General features: G+C 36.7%; 2 protein-coding genes across 2 annotated transcripts in view; one reads left to right on the top strand and one right to left on the bottom strand.

The window, feature by feature from the left end:
* Window positions 1-18,914, top strand: part of acad11 (acyl-CoA dehydrogenase family, member 11) — a 44,471-nt gene that overhangs the window by 17,115 nt on the left and 8,442 nt on the right. The window contains exons 14-16 of the mRNA XM_056738805.1: window positions 13,297-13,369; window positions 17,080-17,165; window positions 17,311-17,382. Coding sequence (XP_056594783.1) covers window positions 13,297-13,369; window positions 17,080-17,165; window positions 17,311-17,382 — 231 coding nt within the window. The remainder of the gene's footprint in view (window positions 1-13,296; window positions 13,370-17,079; window positions 17,166-17,310; window positions 17,383-18,914) is intronic.
* Window positions 823-6,582, bottom strand: ackr4b (atypical chemokine receptor 4b). The gene is made up of 2 exons (XM_056738806.1): window positions 6,429-6,582; window positions 823-2,985 (listed from the first exon to the last, which is right to left on the bottom strand). The coding sequence occupies exon 2, from the start codon at window positions 2,977-2,979 to the stop codon at window positions 1,837-1,839; it is 1,143 nt and encodes a 380-aa protein (XP_056594784.1). The 5' UTR covers window positions 2,980-2,985; window positions 6,429-6,582; the 3' UTR covers window positions 823-1,836.

Here is an 18,914-nt window from a genome sequence, read left to right as displayed (position 1 = left end):
ACAGCTCACTGGGCACAAACAAAGACACTTACACTTCGACATGTTTATCTTGGATTCTTACAATATCAAAAGCTTTATGGGTTAGCGCACATGTTTATATGGCGTCAGTGACACGCCCAGTAAATGTTATTAGCAGATCATTGGAGTCTGACTCACTAGCTCTAGCTGAAGATAGACGCTCGGTCCGTGTGACTTCTTGTTTCTGTTTTTTGTCTCTTTTCCAAAGAACCGTTTCTTTCAATTTTCCTCTCTCACCATCTGCTCTCAAGATAACCTGTTGAATTCTCTGCTAAATGAATAAATGTGAAGTGTGGTTTAAAACAGCTGCTCAAATAGACCACTGCCAGACTTGTCTGTCCATTTTAGGGTGAACAAATTCATTTATTCAAAAACCCTTAAGCAGTTTTTATATGCATTATGTTCCAGATTAAAAAAATATTGCTTTTGAGTACAAAATAGTTATATGGTAGCTGTCACAAATCTGTTATTCTGGTATGTAATGGCAATTTTCATGAGCCGATCAATCCCTGCGATTTTACCTAAATCGCCTATTATCATTGGTCAAATCAACGTTTTGTCAACTTCCTAGTCAAACTGTGTTCTGGTGAAGCAAAAGTCTCTTTGGAGAAACCTTTTTTTTGACTCACCACTTCAGAGAACCAGACGTCATCAATTTCATAAAGCATGAGAACAAATGGCTGTAAATGTAAAAGATCCTGCTTATTAAGCTGAGACTCTTTCCAGAAATACCTCCTCCTCTCTCCCACATTTCTTTTTGCTTTTTGTGTGAATCAAAAAGTAAAACAGCAAAACTTATTCTAGTTCATGTTTATAAAATGTGTTTAATCTGAAAATATATTCACATTGGGCATATACAGCCGCAGAAAAAATAACGAGACTCAAGTTTGGCCTTTAATCAGCATTTCGTTGTGTATTCTGGCCTTTCCAGTCCAGTATCTGTTCAATTTTAAGAGAAACAAACCTCGGGAATGACATGAAGTCACCCAACAGCATGTCAAAGACTGAGAAAATGCTAAGATATATGAAAGTGGTTAAAAAACAGACTTATTTGATCATATAGTCATTTTTGATTTGACCCTAAAAACATTAGTTTTATCTTGTTTAAACTTTAATATCAACTTGTTTAGTATTCAAAACCCGCAAACATTTCAGAAAATTTAAACGGGACAAACTAACAAAATAGATGGAAATAAATGCAAAAGGTTTTTTATTAAGAATTTGGAAAAAAACTTAATAGTAATATATATAAATAATAAATAACACTTTACTTAAACACATACCCATAAATAGCAAATTCAGAAAAACTGAATAATTTTGAAGTGGTCTCGTATTTTTTCCGCGACTGTATATTATTGCACTACAAGTATGGAATCGTTTGACAAACCAAAAATTTCTTACAGAAATTCTTACAACACACTTTGTGTATTTCGTATTAATATAATCACTATTAAAACTCTCAAACTGAATCTGTACACCTTTCCCCATTTTTTCCACAGATTATTTATGATTATATATTAATAACTAAGTTCTTAATGAGAATACAGTATATGGAAGGCACAGGAGAACATTGTGAATGGCATGCAGTCACACATTCTGTGTTGGTCTACTGATAAATAGCATGCTTTAATCTTTACATGTATCAAAAAGTTTCAGGGCTGATCAAAGATGTCATACTGTAGTTAATAGAAAGCCTTTTCTTTAAAATGGATATGTCATACAAACGGTACACGCGACATCTGTCGACAAAAGTTAAAACACATTTCTTTTCTGAAATAGATGTGTTAGTCTTTTTCAAATATCCCACTCTAGCCTCTGTCAAATAGTGAAGGTACTTGTGTCTTCGTTGCCGGATGAAGAGTGATTTTGAGTTTGTGCCTCAGACCTAAGGGAAATCTCAACAGCGGGCTGTTCGTTGCCATGGCGATATCCTCTTCCCGTCTGGCCACAGTGTTTGGCGATTTTCAACATGTGTGTTTTGAAGGACGACCCAATGAAGACATAAAGCACTGGATTCAGACAGCAATGTGTGAGAGCCAGACTCTCTGTGATCTGATTGGCCCGGTCTAAATTTTTGCTGACTTCACATTCCGTTACAAAAATGTAGATCACATCCAAAGCTCGGATCAGTTTCACAATGTTGTACGGAAGCTGGGTCAACAGAAACACCCCGACTACTGCGATTAACACCCGGAATGCCTTCCATCTCTTCATGCCCCGCACTCCCGCTGTAGCCGCCCGGTTTAACGCCACACCCACTCTGCAGTAACAAAACATCATCACCAGGAATGGAAGCAGAAAGCTTAGCGACACCTCCACCAATTCCAGGGTGGCTTTACCTGTCCGTGCCATGTTGTGCGGGTAGACTGCCCTGCAGGCCTGACGCCCCGAATTGTGTTGAATAACTGTGTAGAACACCATATCTGGCAACCCAAGCAGAATAGCCAATGCCCAAACTATGAGGCACAATATAATCCTTTGCCTTTGTGCGGTCTTCCTAGTTGGGGCATGGGCTGTGGTGGAACCTCTCACCAGGGCGCGATAACGGTCGATGCTAATGCAGGCTAGCAACAGCATGCTACAGGTAAAGTTGGTGGTGTACATGGCAGAGGTGATCTTGCAGGCGGCCGTGCCGATTTGCCAGCCGTTCACTGCATCCGCGGCCCAGAAGGGCAGGGTGAGTAGGAGCAGGAGGTCTGCGAAGGCCAGGTTGAGGATGAAGACGTCTGTCAGTGTCCGTAAACGCTTGTGGGAAAGGTAAACGAAGATGACTAGCGAATTCCCTGCCAGGCCGAGGATCAACGCTATGGTGTAGACCACAGGAAGAAAGACCCCGGCAAAGGAGCGGACCTCTTGCTTGTCACAAAGTGTGTGGTAGTCTGCATATTCGTCTTCGTAACTCTCGGAACTGTTGTCGTGTTCGTGGTAATAGTCGTGATCTGAATCCAGATGGTTTGCCATTATGGTCTAAAGAGAGAGAGAGAGAAAAAATTCTTATTAGCTATTTAATGTAAATTTGTCTTGCGTGTATTTTTTCTAGGGCTGTCGATCGACTAAATATTTTTTGACATTTTTACATGTGTCTGTGTAATGTTTATATAAATTTTGTATTGATTAACACATACAGAAGCGTGAATATTTTAGAAAAAATTCTAAATGATTGAATGTTTACATTTAGATGTATTTAAATTTAACAATAATATAAACATGCATGTGTATGTTTTAGTCTTTTTACATACGTGTCTGTGTACTGTTTATATTAACACACATATAGATGCATGAATATTTAAGAAAAAATAATGTTTATATTATTGTTAAATTTAAGCATATCAAAATATATACATGTATGTGTATGTTTTGTGTTTTGCACAGTACACATATATTATGTAAACACAGACTTTTTTTCTGGATGCGATTATGCGTCCTTAAAGGTCCAACTTCTGTGATAATTAGTAATGTCTTTACAATTGAGCTTTTATGCATTTTGTGTGGTTTTAATAGATATAAAGCTTGCAGAACATTCTACTTACATAATTTTTTTTCTGTCTGCAAAACAGTAAAATATGTGGAAATGCAACTGAAAGAAAAAGCTTGCGTTTATTTGTGACACCAATCACTTGATCGCAGTTCATGTTGTATTTGGCTGTGCTGAGGGAAGCCCTATGGGGGCAAACCAGTTTTATACAAATTGTTTTTTATGACCTTGGAAAACGTAATTGCTACATTTACATAATGGTGCATTTAAGCTAATTTTATCAAATCAGTCACAGGTGTTTTGGTACGAGCTGATTTTCCTGGGGATTTTCAGAATTATGGGCTTTGTACGTTATCTTAATAAGATTCATCTGTCCGTAATACAGTCGGAATAATGTCGACACAGTCTGAAAACAGAATGGTCCTTTTACATTTTAGATGTCCAATTTGCTTTTCTCTTTAATTTAGTAATTTCATTCATATAAGGAGTTGAATGGGACACGTTGACATTATTCATGTTATCTTGTTACTTTATGGCTCATTTGACCACTTTGCATATAGCATCATTTATTCAGCGAGGTACCTTTGACATGCGTTTAAAATGAAAGATGTGAGCAGTAAAATCCAAAGCAAAACAAAAGAAAAGACACCATCCTGGTAATTTCTTGCATATTGTCAACGTACCGTTACTCTTAAGATTCCAGAGGCAGTTTGCGGAGATGATACAAAACGTAAAGTTTTGTGACAGTAGAGCTTTGGTCTTGTTAAATACTAAGCAATCATAACTATAGTTTGTTTGCGTACGAAGTCTACTTAACCCTGAACTCTGTCAGGTAATGATTTTTGAAACACAGACTGCCGTTTCTGCGTTGACCTAGAATCTTGTTTTTAGGTTATAATTTCCACTTTTCTCATTCTTTATTGTTTTTATTTCAAATAGTGCAAATCTTAGATGTTTGCCATCTGCTCCGCTGGTATTACCACATTGCACTTATAATGTACCTGACAATCTGGTACACACATGCGGTCCTGTTTTAATAAGGTCCCTGGGCGGATTGTGTGTGTCTGATGGGTAGACCAGCTGTGGGTGTCAAAATCTTTATCTGATGTTGATATGCTGCTTTTTGACGGTTAAGTCTATGCTCATTTATTCCTTTTTTGCTGCGATTAAGTTTCTTCCCCTTTTATTTTAAACTTCTTTTTGTATAAAAAATTGTTTAAATTGGCAACCACAGCATACTGTTTAGAGTGCTGATGAGTTTTAACCATCAGACATTGTTTGGTTGTTCAAAAACCAGCCAAACAAACTTTTAAAAACATCTTGGTGACTAATGAAAAAGCCACAGTTAGGGATGTGACATTTTCACTTGCGGGAAAGGTTTGTCTTTTTTTACTGAAACTTGAATGATTCACCTCATTTTCTGGCCATTCATTTTTTCCATACTGAAATCTGTTCATGCTCAGAAGAGATTTATCATTTTAAACAATTTAATGTCTTTTTAACCACTTGGAATAATCAAATCAAGGCTGTTCGTATTTTATTTACATGGAAAAAGTCATGGCAACAGTATTCGTCTATCGATTTATCCAGCGGAAAATATCCTGTAAATGAATTTAAATGCATTTAACATTTGAAAACTGAATACTGTGTTACAGTCTATTGTATTAAATAGTCTGATGGCCCAAAATTACAACGTGGCATCTGCAAATGTGATCTAAGATATTTTTTGTTAAAAATCATTTTTCGTAACCAGCATTTCAATTCTTTTAACCAGCATGTCCTGTCCCAGGATAATTTTAAGTAGATGTACAAAGTAATCTTTAAGTTTACACAGGTATTAGAAGAAGCTGGGAAGTCTGGGATTCGTAACTGTATATTGTATATGACCTTGGACTGCATATGTATATTTCTTGTCTTTTGTTTGTTGTTGATAACAGTTGGACACTTAAAAAAATTCAGACAAAGTATTTTAATCTTTTTAATTATAAATATGATTAAAACCATGATAAGGTCTTATTGTTTGATTTTTCGGTAGAAAAATGCGCATTTTTGTGCTTTCCTTATTTCCTAAATGTTAAAAAGCTGCGTGGTTACATATTTTAACTTTAAAAATTACATTTCTTAACTTTCAAGTTTGCCTCAATAGTCCAAATACTTGCACCATTATATAGAAAAACTGCATTCAAATTGCGGCTTAACCGTTTTAACAGGAAGTTCTTTTCAAAGCTTGGCTTTACAGGTGGATACAAAGGTTATCTATTATTGTTAAATCTTTAATCCGTCTTTAATCCATGACAGCATTTGTATTGTCGTATTGTGTTACTTCAGTCTTCTATGGCGTTTAGGGTACGTTACACCTATTTATACTTTGAAAAGAATTCAACACTGTACAAGTAAACCCTCATTCCATTCTGCTTTATCACTGTTATACACAAACAACAGCTTTTTTCTCGTACCACAATTTCACAGTCTCATTAAAAAAAAGATAAGTTCATTTAACAATTAATGTTTTCCCGAAAGTTAAATCGTCACTGTTTATTTTGAACTTTACCTTCCCATGTCATAAACTTGATATCTAAGCTTTGTAACAAGGACTTTGCCTTAACAAAATTAAACTGAGCAAATCAACAGCAAAATAAGTTCAGTGCAACTTTCATTCAAAACCGACAAATTTAATCTGCAGCATAAAAAAATGTCCAACAATGATAGCTCTCATAGTTCTGTTTTGTATCTATAGAGCATTTTGACATGCTTTTTTTCCTGTATTTCTTATCTAAGAATTTCTTAGAAAGGCGAATATCTAAAATGACTCATACCACCGTTTATCTCTGAGACCAATGCTCTGTTGAATTTGTCAAACACCTTCGACTTTGGTCTTGCTTTAGCTATGATCTTAAATCAGTTGTTGCTTGTGAATTGTGGCTGTGTGACTTACCTCTGTGTTGTGCCAGTCACAAGCAGTTCAGGAAAGAGTTCCTTTTAGTCCAGAGTAGAGAAACACTGTTGATAATCACAGCTGAGACAAGGAGACAGCCACGGATGTGTGCGTGTGTGTTTATGTGTGTCAGAGGAAGAGAGCGAGGAGAGAGCGAGAAAAATAAACATAACCTGCTGGAAGAGGGCAGTCCTGCACAGATATGGCTGTTTACTGTTCTGCTCTTTTGAATATCGTCTGGCTGCATTGTTGAAATTCCAATTATATAATAATGTAGTATAATATAATAAAATCATTTACATGCAGATGTCCTTATTTAAATTTTGTAAATTTAATAAAAATATTGTATGTACTATATTGTGTGTGTGTAAAAATTTATTTTCCCTATAGGTAAAATGCATGTTTTTGATCAATTGTGAGAAATAGTTCACTCAAAACTGACTTTCCATTGTAGGAATAAAAACTGCTATGGTTAAAGGGATATTTCACAGCAAATCTAAATTTCCCAATGTTTTACTCAATATGACTGACTGAAAGAATGAATCAGTCGGAGTTATAATACCACGTATTCTTTTACTTCAAGCAGTAGAATGGGAGTGAATGGGCGTCGGTTTTTCAAGCTCCAAAAAGTGATCCATCGATCAAAGAACTGCTCCACACGGATCTGTGGTCTTAACAAGGTCTTCTGAAGCGAATCGATGCGTAAAATCCATATTGAGAGCACTATTACAAAATTTAACAACTGAAATGAATTTATCATGAGCAGAAGTACTTACGAAGTTTCTAACAAGTAGCCTCTCCATGCCATTAATACTAGAACTGATTTGAACTATTCTTTCCACTAAATCATGGTTCACTGTGAAATGCTCTTAACATGCTGATTTTTAATGCTATTAATATTATTAATATCATTTCTTTTAAATGTAGATTTGTTATGGATCATAATCTGTCACAAACCTATGTAGCAAACAGTAAACTGACTGCCATCTATAAATACTTTATAACGCTACTGCTGCATTTTCATTTGCTTGCATAACAGTAAAAGTGTTCATTTATTTACGGTAATGTTACCTGCTCCTTGTGTCTGCAGGTCTTTAATATGCAACGCGTCTTTGGCGGAAGTAGCAGCGCTCACGGAGCGGAAAGTTTTAGTTTGTCACTAAATAAAGATATTAGAAGATACAGCTTGTGATGTGTACAGCTCAGTTATGTATATACACACTGCTCAATTTAAACAACAGAAATAGTGTGATGTTTTGAACGGTTCAATATAACTTATATAAGATAAAAAATAATGCTATTTTATTTGTTTAGTAAAAAAAAGGTACAGACATGTTCATAGGAAAGGTAACCTTACATTACTTCACTTGTGATCTGGCGCTAAAAAGAAAATACGATTAACTTCACCTTCAAGGGTTTGCCAGAAAAACAAGCCTGAGGTTCAAGTCCAGCTGCAGGATAACAGAAGCTAGACATCCACGCTAATAGCACAGTTAGTATGGATATTTATCTTAAAGTCCTAGTAAAGTGATATTGAAATATGTTTTCTGAGTTTGTCACACAACAGAAAAGTCTGTTATTAACCACCCAGCCAAATTTGAATGGAGCGTAACGGAAGTCTATTTGAATTATAAACCGAGAGCGTCTTTGCTATAACTAATCACAATTTTAAAAACAATAATACTAATTTCTCGCTAGAAATGCAATCAAAAGTTATTGAAAGTGAAAATGAAACATTAATTCCAAACTATGCTCCAACGGGAGGTTTGGCCGCCATTTTATTTTTTTAAGCTTCTTCTCAATCGTCTTCTCAATTCTTTTCACCTTCCTCGCATGTTGTTATGGAAACGACAGGTCTCCGGCATTGGTTAGCTATGAAAAGGGTGCTTGATAGGATGTTTTTTCAGAAAAATGTAACTTTTTCCAACCTCAAAAGACACTCTAGAGCTGCAGAAAAAGATGCTGGCGCTGGCGTTTGAAAAAGCGCTCAGGACTTTTTTGAAAACACTGTTTACTACATAGGATTACAATTTAAAATAGACGCTAGCAGCTTTAATAACGAAGTCAAGCTCTGAACACAGACAGCTTTGTCTATTTGTAGTGGTTCTCTCTTGAGCTGATAAGGTAGATGCTGAAATTGCTGATAGCGAACCAGCCGGTCGGATTGTCTGTTATTTGGGGTGAGATTTGAGAGCCTGAAAGCGTGTGAGAAAAACGTGATTGAGCAGACATCTGATGCTAGGTGCTCCAGTGATAGGGGAAGGGCCATGCATGCTCGGACGCTCTTTTGCGTCATCGATCTCCCATTTTATCCCCTCCCAAAAAATCCTGCAAAGAGATCTGGTGAAAATCTGTTTAACGATTTAATTCCACAATTCAGTAGTACATACTTCTGAGTCTAAGTAATGTGTTTCAGCAATACATTTCTAACATCTATAATGTGTTTAGAAACAATTCTCCTTACCCGGACTTTAAACAGATGCATGGATTCGCTGCAGAAGACCTTTGTTAAGACCACAGAGCCGTGTCGAGCAATTCTTTGAAAGATGGATCACTTTTTGGAGCTTCAAAAAGTTGACACCTATTCACTCTCATTCTACCGCTTAGGCAGTAAAAGGATACGTGGTATTATTCTTTAAGAAGAAACCATATTCAGTTAGGATGCCTTGAGGGTGAGTAAAAAAAGGGTGAATTTAGATTAACCCATTTAGTCGATAGGGAGTGTGACCATATTTGGATGAACTATTCCTTTAACAGTACGTGCTTTAACATGTTTCAGGCTAGCATTTATAGCAGGGGTTTTCAACCTTTTTGACTCCATGGTCCGCCCGATGTATTCAACAATATTTGAAGGCCCCCCTCCCATTCACAAAACTCATATTTTTATCCAATCAAATATTTTATTACTTGTCTTTAACTAGAAAGTTTATTGATTATAAAAGGGGCCAAATAACAATAAATATATTGTTTTTACCTTTTTAAAAATGTATTTCAATACTCATTTTGTCTAATTTTAGTCATCTTTAGGCCACCTTTGAAGTCAGGTGGGGCCCCCTTGTGGGCCCCGGCCCCCCTGTTGAGAACCACTGATTTATATTATTTGTCATTTAAATACTGCTATAAAAAAATAGTACAACCATTGTGGTTATGGGCATTTTTTTTTCTATATTTGTATAATGGTTTTGTATCATAATCTTTTAAACCATTTAAAACCGAGGGAACAAAGAGTATTGCGCACAAGCTCGTGTTTTTTTTACCTATTTAACGCTTCAAATATCTTTCGTAGCATATGATCTCATTCTGTATAGATCATATGATATCTCATGAGTGTCTGATCTCATAAAGTGCCACACCGATCCTTTACCGTTTAATATGTGACCTGTACAGATTTAAAACACCATAATAAATCCATTAAGGGTATCATCTGATGTAAAATTGTTAAACATGCGCTTTAACTTTTGCACAGAGTCGATACAATTTGCTTTCTTGGAATCTAGCAGGAACAAAGAACACTTGGGAAATTCACACCTCTCATTCATAACCCCAGACGTAGATTCCCCAAACTAGTTATTTCTAAGGAATAACACATATCTGTGTGTTTAATTATCTCAATGCTTGCTTGGATTGCCCTCGATAATGTTTCGTTCATTGAGTGTTTCCCAAACTTGTGCACAATGAAAGGTCTCATGTTGTTGGTGTAATTCCTCGAAACAGCTCATCTGTACTAATGTCGTTATTTTAGAAGCGCGCAGCATTCCCGAACACCCTGCGTGATCTGTTTGATAGCTGAGATTAGCTGTTATGGAATGTGCAGGAGACCGTTTGGTCGTGCGCTCGGTGACTCGTATGGGGACCTGCAGACATGAAAGGACTAGTTTGTTATATCACACCCTAAAAAACAACGTGTGTTTCATCAGAAGAAATACTTCGGCAATGGCCTTTGCCAGAAAATATACACACACACACACACACACACACCCACACAGAAACATGCACACTGACTGTTCCATAGGAAAAAACGCTAGTCTTTCCAGAAATTGAACTTCAGAGTTTGTTTCAAGGGTGTGTGTCACTGGATCTAAGGTGTGGCTCTGGTAAAAATGATCTGGACGAGTCGCTGTATCCACAATTCTTTGCACAACAAAGCACATGAGTCACTGTGTTTTTAAATGCTTACATGGGGGAGTTTGTGGGTGTTTTTTTTTGCTATGGTTACATAACCTGGCGTCAAACTATTCTCATTCATTTTTTTTCACTATAACCGAATGCAATCAATCATTTCGAAATTCTGTCATCATTTACACACTCTCTCGTCATTTCAAACCTTTAAGACTTTCTCACTTCCGCAGAACACAAAAGAAGATATTTTGAAATATATCGTTGACCGAACAGCGATGGCAGCAATTCACTTGCATTAGTTTTGTGCCCATACAATAGAAGTCAATGCATGCCAAAATTTCACCACCTTCAGTCCTACAGGTTCGAAATGACAAATGGAGGAGTAAATGATGACAGAATTTTCATTTTTGGGTGAACTATCCCTTGTTTTTAGTACATCTATCATAGTACACTTAAGTACATTTAGATCTTCTCAAGTTAAATTTTGTTGTATATTATGTACAAAACGAATGCGTAAAAATAGAGCACTAAGTATATTTATGTGCATTATGGTGCATTTTTTCACCATGGTAATTACTTTCAAAATACGAACCTTGTCTATTAAACCTAGTGTTGTGCTTCATAAGATAAATCCACTGAATACCTTTTCATTTTTGGGTCAAATGTTCCTTAAACCACTCAGACAAAACCAGAGAACCTCATCAACAGGAAAAACATGTTAAGTCCTTTTGGGGATGTTAGTTTTAAGGATTGAAACATAGTATACAAAAGCAATAGAAACCTATGGAATGTTCTTATTGTGTGGGTGTACGCCCGCGTGTTTGTGTGTACATTCTCCTCATACTTCTCATGTTTTGTCCCAGATGTTTATGGTTTGTTGGGCCTAGTCTGTGTCTGTTTTACCTAACCTATGCGCAACCAATATTCCACTAGCTGATCTAAAAGAACAGTTCACCCAAAAAAATGGTCCCAATTGACTTTCCATAGTAGGAATAAAAATGATTAGGGTCAAATCAGCAGGAAGGACCATTTTTGGGTGAAGTATTCCTTTAAAACAACTCAACAACAGTTTTCACATGCACTGTACCGTCTGGTGTTGCTGAAACCTCCGCCACCAGTTTGGAAGTCTGGACCGCTCACTAAATGACCTGTGAAGTGTCCAACACAGTTATGGGGAAATGTTTTAGAAAGCTGCAGCGTGATTTCAGATGTGATGGAGCTAAATGTACTAGATTTAAGGGGAGAACACTGTGTCCAGATAAGATTTGGTTTCAGTGGGAGTTGTTGTTTAAGTTCGCCATGGCAAACTGAATTTTACGACCGTAGATACCCACCCAGTCCATTGTACTATTTTGCAGACATTAATCTGATGTTTGATACAGGCTTAGGCCTTCAGAGTATACCAGTGCCTTTGTAAATAGAGATCAAAAGGCGTCGAAAGACATCAAGTAAATGTAGGACATTATTCACACATAGGCTCATATCATACCCAACTCTTACACATTCACTGTGCTTTTAATCCTTTGATGGTATCATACTGATCTGGTGTCCACATGTCTCCTGAAAACATACTGGAGGGTAAATGTGATGATAGGAGACACCCAACTGTCCTCAGGTAACAGATTCTCCTCAGGCTCTTGCCCTAACCAAGCCTCCGAGCGCCTATGTGACGTGAAGGACTGCAGCCTTGAGTCATTATGTACATTTACTGCGGTCTGTGAATAATTTTGGACAGGAGGATTTTGTTATGTATATGATGCTTAACTGTGGTATAGACAGAGAGTCTACGTGTGTAAGTGCATGCACATGCTGGAAACTGTGCAATAATACTCTGACAAATGCACGTGTAACACGCACGTAGCAGCTTGTTGTGAGGAAGAGCTCCCTCTAGAGGAGACAGCTTACAACAACATCAACTGTTTCACAATGACTTTTGCTCATGGGGTTAGAGGTTGTAAGGGAGGAAAGTGATCAGGCTTATTGTTTTTGTTAGGAAAACAGGCAAAATTAACAAGTCACAAAAACATACTGTATAAGGATGAGATCTGTTGAGACCAGAATATCAGAAAGATTTGGGGATTTGGTTTGTAATAAAGAAGAAATCTTGATTCACTTTCATGTCATTCCAAACCTGTATGACTTTCTTTCTTCTGCAGAACACAAAAAACAGTGTTTTAGAGAACATTGGGAACCAAACAACACTGACCCATTGACTCTTATTGTATGGACACAAAACCACTTCAACATCTCTCAAAATATCTTCCTTTGTGTTGCACAAAAGAAAGAGTCATACACACTTGTTGAATGACATGAGTGTGAGTAAATCATTTTATTTTTTATTTTACAAATAGTCCATCACTAATTCTTTCTTAAAATCCCAAGGAGATCTTTACTTTTTTACTTTTTTAGTAAATGTGAACAAAGGTCACACCGAAGAGCTAAAATACCTTGAATGCTGTATCAAACATTTTCCTTCTGTGAATTTGTTTGCTTTTCATTTTACTACTTGAAATACAAGGCTTTAGCTGTCAGACATTCCAGCTCAGTTATGCAGAAAATCACATTTGTCTTGCTAACTGTTCTTGAAAGCAAACACATTCATGCAAAGAAACCTGCCAAAAACTGACCGATTAGAATTTAGTGTTTCAGTTAAAGGTGCACTCAGTCATTTCATGCTCTTTTAATATATTGCTTATTTACTGCACACACAAGTAGAAAATAAAATGTTAAAGATCTTATTTTTTTCTAGGTGCTGGTAACCCAAAGTGTGAGATTGCCATAGTCATGTGCAAGAGCAAGACAAAGGATTCAAAAAGTAACAGGTATGTGTGTTTGTGATTTTGTATTTGTGCTAATGTACACAAAATCAAATAAATATAAAAGTAGAGATCATATCTCTTGCCAGCTAACAAAGCAAGTGTGCACATATTTGCTTCATATATCAAATTCAAGCGGGCTGATTTAATAATTTATTGCTAATCACCTTTTCAAACACAAACACATACAAACTCTGGCAAAGAGATCCTGACATCGCAGCAATCTGCTTTATGTACATTCTTCAGTGAGGTGTCTTTAAACAACACTGTCCCAGATTTACATAATTTATTCCCTTACTCCAGACATGCAGAACATTCCATTACCCTGTAAATTGTTAACAGCTTATAACTTAACAACTCAAATGTCAGGAAAATAAGAGAAAGAAGTGGGAAAAGCAATACATACAAAGCTAAAAGTTCCCCTTCTTAAAGTTTTAATTTATTTGATATATTTTTTTCAGAAGAAAGACCAACAATACAAAGTGATCCAAGCCTAAATATAACATGTCATCAATACTGAGTAATCCATTTTTAAATATGGATTTTACCTGAAAGGTCAATTGTATGAAATTTAGTGACATCTATTGGTAAGGTTGAGAATTGCAATCAACGGGTGATTCCAGCCCTCCTCCTCGGCTATAAAGCACTGTGGTGGCTGCACAGGACTATGAAGTAGGGTTGTCACGATACCATAAACATGTCTTACGATACTATACCAGCTGAAGTATCACCGCAAAAAGGCAGATGTAAGTGTTCAAATTAATATTAATGCGCATATGCAACATATGGTACTACGATACTGTTTAAAAAATAGAGATATCGCGGGTATTTTGTAGCTTTAGCATCGCGATGCTACCGTATCACCGGTACACCGTGCAACCCTACTATGTGGCGTATGTGAATAGAAATCATTCTAAGATAATAAAAACATATGCTTCATTGTGTAAGGTCTTTATTCACCTTTGAAGACATAGACATATATTATATTGCACTTCTGTCAATAATGGGTGAAACAATTAGTCAACATTGTCGACAACGTCGACGATAAAAATTGTCGACAAATATTCTTGTTGTTGAGAAGTCGTTTGATTATGTGAGTTAATTTAAGGGCCTGCAATATCACAATTTGACCGCAACGGCACTGTAGCGCTAGAGTGTAATGCAGCCTTCCCGAATGCAATCGCAGCTGAAGGACACACAGCGAGAATTATGGGGGAGTACAAACAAATGCAACAAGTGAAGTGTGGGAAAGCTTTACCAAATTGAAAACAAAAAATGCGGTTGTGTGCAATGCATGCAAGGCGGAACTTGCCTTTCACGGCAGCACAACATGCATTTAAAAAGGAAACATCCCGGAGCAGGAGAGAGGTGACTGTTCTCCATCTAGAGCTAACTAACTAACTTAGCGGTAAATCTTTTTATGAGAGAATGCAATAATAATAGTAATGATAATAACAACAATAATCATATAATTACAGTAATGTTATTATTTGTTTTGCAAAGTTTAAAGCTTTGATCGAGCTTAGGAGTCAAGCCTGTTTTGATTATTATAACACTATTAGGTATTTCATGAGAGGAAAATGATTAGGGAGAGGGACGTTAAGTGATAGGAGTCTTATAACTTGCCTTTATTTTTTAAATATTTTCTTTTGTTACTTGCTCTTTTTCATTAACTCTTTCACCGCCATTGACGAGTTATCTCGTCATTAAAAAAAACGGTTCCCCGCCAAAGACGAGTTATTACGGCAATCAGTGGTTATACTGTTATACAGCAGCTGCCGCTATTACACACCTTTGGGGAAAAAGTACAGAATCCCAGGACCTAGAACGTATACTTCTTATCGGTTTTTAATGATTGTAATCTGGGCGGAATCTTTGACAAAAAACGTTAATTATCTCAGACTTTTAATCAAAGTGATGCACTTTTTAAGAAACCTACCCACATCTAAGGAGTAATAAAAAAAGAACAAATGAAGATAGAAGAATACGGTTTCCTTTGTTTAAAAGCAGAGACTGTTCTTTCATTTGACATATTGTTTTTCCATATATTCTTTACAGAAAATGTACTGTGAGCCATTAAAGTTTGGTGAAAATGTAAAAAATACGCTGGCGTAGGCTGGCAACTTTTTATTTTAAAAGGCTGTGGGGAAAGTGTTAAACTGAACCGTTGTCATAGAAATGCTGCTTAATGCTTCTGTCAAGAGATTTGTTTACATAAAAAAAAACATTGGTATGAAAAGTACCCTAATTTATTTATTTGTATTTAAAAGTTTGTAGAAAGTATTTGTGTGATTCAAGTTGGACAGACAACTTCACAAACAACATCAGACAACATCAGCAAACTTAAAGAGAGTAACCAGTTGGTTCAAGTTCATTAAAACAAATTTCAAAAGCTGAGTTGATTTTATTCATTACGTAAATTACGTAAGACTTTCGGAAATGCTGCTAATGTGATCAGCTTCCCTAGAGCTCAGCTGATTAGAGAGCAACTCTTATCTGATGGCTTCATATCACAGGAATACAATGTTTATACTATGCTACTTTGAATAAAGTCTTCTGCCAAATCCATTCGTGTATAATATGTTATGACTATTTTAAAAGAGCAAGGTCATTTCTGTTTTGCATGAAATGTCTTTTTAAAAACCTGTTGCCTGTGTTTTCATGTTAATTCATGGAGTTCATGACCCCACAATGCAGTGTGTGTAGTGAATACAGAAGTCAGACCAGAAATAGTGACATGACATATAGTTATCTCTAAGAACATTTTGGCTTTGTTAAAATGTAACACCTGATAACATTTACATTTACATTTAGTCATTTGGCAGACGCTTTTATCCAAAGCGACTTACAGTGCACTTATTACAGGGACAATTTGGTTCGCATTCGTTTGTAAAGCCCTTTCCACGATGCATATATTGTTTTAAAGCAGCTTTACAAAAAATGCATGTTTCTATGTTACGGGACAAAACCAGAAAAGTTTTTTTATGAGAAGTGATATTAGAAGGTGCAGTTGTTAGATGTAAGTATCTACAAAATTATATTACACCGTATGACATTCATTGCACTTTTTAATAAGATGTACAAAGTCTCTGCAATGTCTCTTTCTACCTCCGTTTTCTTCATTTTCTTGCTATCTGTTCCGGATCTCTTCTCCATCCTCTCTGCAGGGATTCTCTGATCAAAATTCATCTCTTGCCGTCTTCTGTCTTTCTGACAGTCATATCTGCCCTGCAGTGAACAGCGACCTTGGCACTAGAAAAGAGAGACTGACACACACAGTAGAGAGAGGGAGAACGAGAGATAGGGCGGAGTTTTCCCACTCTATCTCTCCACCTGTATTTTATTTCAATCTGTGTTATCTGAAGCTTCACCCTCATATCTTACCTGTCTCAACAGATACATTCTCTGGACATTCCGTACTAATGTATTATGTTTAAAGGATTGTATCATGAATTTTTTTATAAATTAAATTAAATCCTTTCTCACTGGCCAAAAATGACACTCTAATTTTATAATGTTACTGAACAACATGTTCTTAAAGGTAAACCTAGTATGTTCTATACACATTATACTAGTGTCCTAATAAAAGCTGTTTTAATTTTCACAGAGCGGGTTGCTTTATGCAGTTTCTACGGCCAAAGCTTGAACAACTGTCGGGAATGATGAATGTTGTTATGTGCAAATTTCTGTAATAGGGTAAATGTGATATTTTCCAGGCACGGGCTGCACAGCATGATCCTCGTTCCTATGAACACTGCAGGAGTGAAGAAGATCAGACCGCTCACTGTTTTCGGACAGGAAGGTGAGTTCTGCTGAAGCAAATCAGATCCTAACCTCAGGTGCCCATATGATAACACTCATCGTCTCATGATCTTTTTGATTTCTTCTGCTGTTCAGATTGAGTTGTTTTTATATGAATATCTGATTTAAATCTGATTTGTCTGTAGATGCGATCCATGGGGGCCACTTTGAAGTTCACTTTGATGACGTGCACGTTCCTACGTCTAATATTATTCTTGGTAAGATACAGAGTCAACAGAATCTGTGTGTGCGTGTTTGTGTGTAGACTTCGTGCACACTATGTAATGAACCCACAAAAACTTCAATAACTTCAGCACCCCGGGCATCTGCTCACAGGGATGAAGTCGGCAGGAATGTATTTATTAAACCATAAATAGACATTGATTAAAAGCCCTTAAAACACACACTTAACATAATGAACTTTAAAATGAATTTTTTTTAAAACACCCAAGGCTCCGTCGAAAATGACCAAGTTAATTTGCCATAAACAGATTTATGCTTGTTATATAGTGTAGCTCTTCCTATATTACGATAGGCATTTTTCACGCTTCCGGGTTTTGACTTTTTTGTTACAGCAGTATCCAAGTCTAACAAGAGTGTCTGAATTAAATTTCTTCATATAAATCTGTTGTCAACAACCTTTGCGACCTAAAGAGCCATTTCGGGCCATCTCCCACCAAATAATATTGGCCGCAAATATATATATAACCATTAAATTACTAATACCGTTACCCAGTTGCCCAACTAGGTGGCTTTTTTTGTTGTGAATTTAGGTGTGCGCTATTTATACATTTTTGTACCTGGCAACTGTGGCAAGAAGTGAAAGTGCTGTAGTTAACCAGACTTTTATTTTGGCAGGTTGTAGGAAGATGCTTATTATTAAGTGTGTTTTAGCTTCACTCAGTAATATGTTCTGAAAGGAGATGAAGTTTATGTGTTCATGTCCCCATACAGCGAAAACACGGACAAATCGATGAGAATCACGTGTGAAGCACGCAGTCCATTCACTCAGAACAGCCAGATGGCATGTTTAAATAACAGAATTCGGTGTCCACAAGTCCGCTTCTAGTTATATGGACTCAGTGCAGCCGGACAACAAGTTAACTCGCAAAATAGACTAAATTAAGTAAAATAGCGGTGCGCCATAACGTTACACAGAAACAAGCACAACTACAAACGCACTTCAAACTAACAAGCGGCTCAGTTTAATGCACTTGTGAAACTGTATCGCATGCGTGCTAACGTAAACTGGTAAATACATAAAGTTATACCTGTCAGTACAGTTGCTTTGGAAGCATTACATTTCAGTCACACGCTTGTAATATTTGACCAATCACTGCGCACTGGTTAACTGGTCAATTCAGAACGATGAGCTTTGTAAGAAATCTGCACATTTCAGAGAGGCGGGGCAAAGAGGAGATGCAAATATGCACGGTATGTGGAAAATACAGCTTTTTTGAACGTTAAACCGTGTATACACATTGCATTTCGTCAAAAAAAAAGATAATATTCGTTTTAGCTGTATCATATGACCCCTTCAATAACTTAATAAATCCAGTGATGATGTTCTCCGTCTCATTTTATTCTTTATCTTTCTGGTTTGGGCATTATGTAGATAAAATAAACTTAGGTTACAGTAAAGGCAGCGTGTTGTGGTTGAAAGGCATCACCACCCAATCCCTCCCGTCAGACTCCCATCACACTTTGTTTCAGAAAATTACAGAAAATGTCTTCTGTTGTTTTCCCGCTA

This window comes from Triplophysa dalaica, chromosome 23 (genome assembly GCF_015846415.1).
Source record: "Triplophysa dalaica isolate WHDGS20190420 chromosome 23, ASM1584641v1, whole genome shotgun sequence".
Classification (NCBI taxonomy): Eukaryota; Metazoa; Chordata; class Actinopteri; order Cypriniformes; family Nemacheilidae; genus Triplophysa; species Triplophysa dalaica.
The sequence above is the reverse complement of the archived record's forward strand: the minus strand, read 5'-3'. Positions and strand labels throughout refer to the sequence as shown.

Coding starts and splice junctions, on each gene's coding strand:
- ackr4b (XM_056738806.1), bottom strand. CDS start 2,979: ATGGCAAACCATCTGGATTCAGATCACGACTATTACCACGAACACGAC.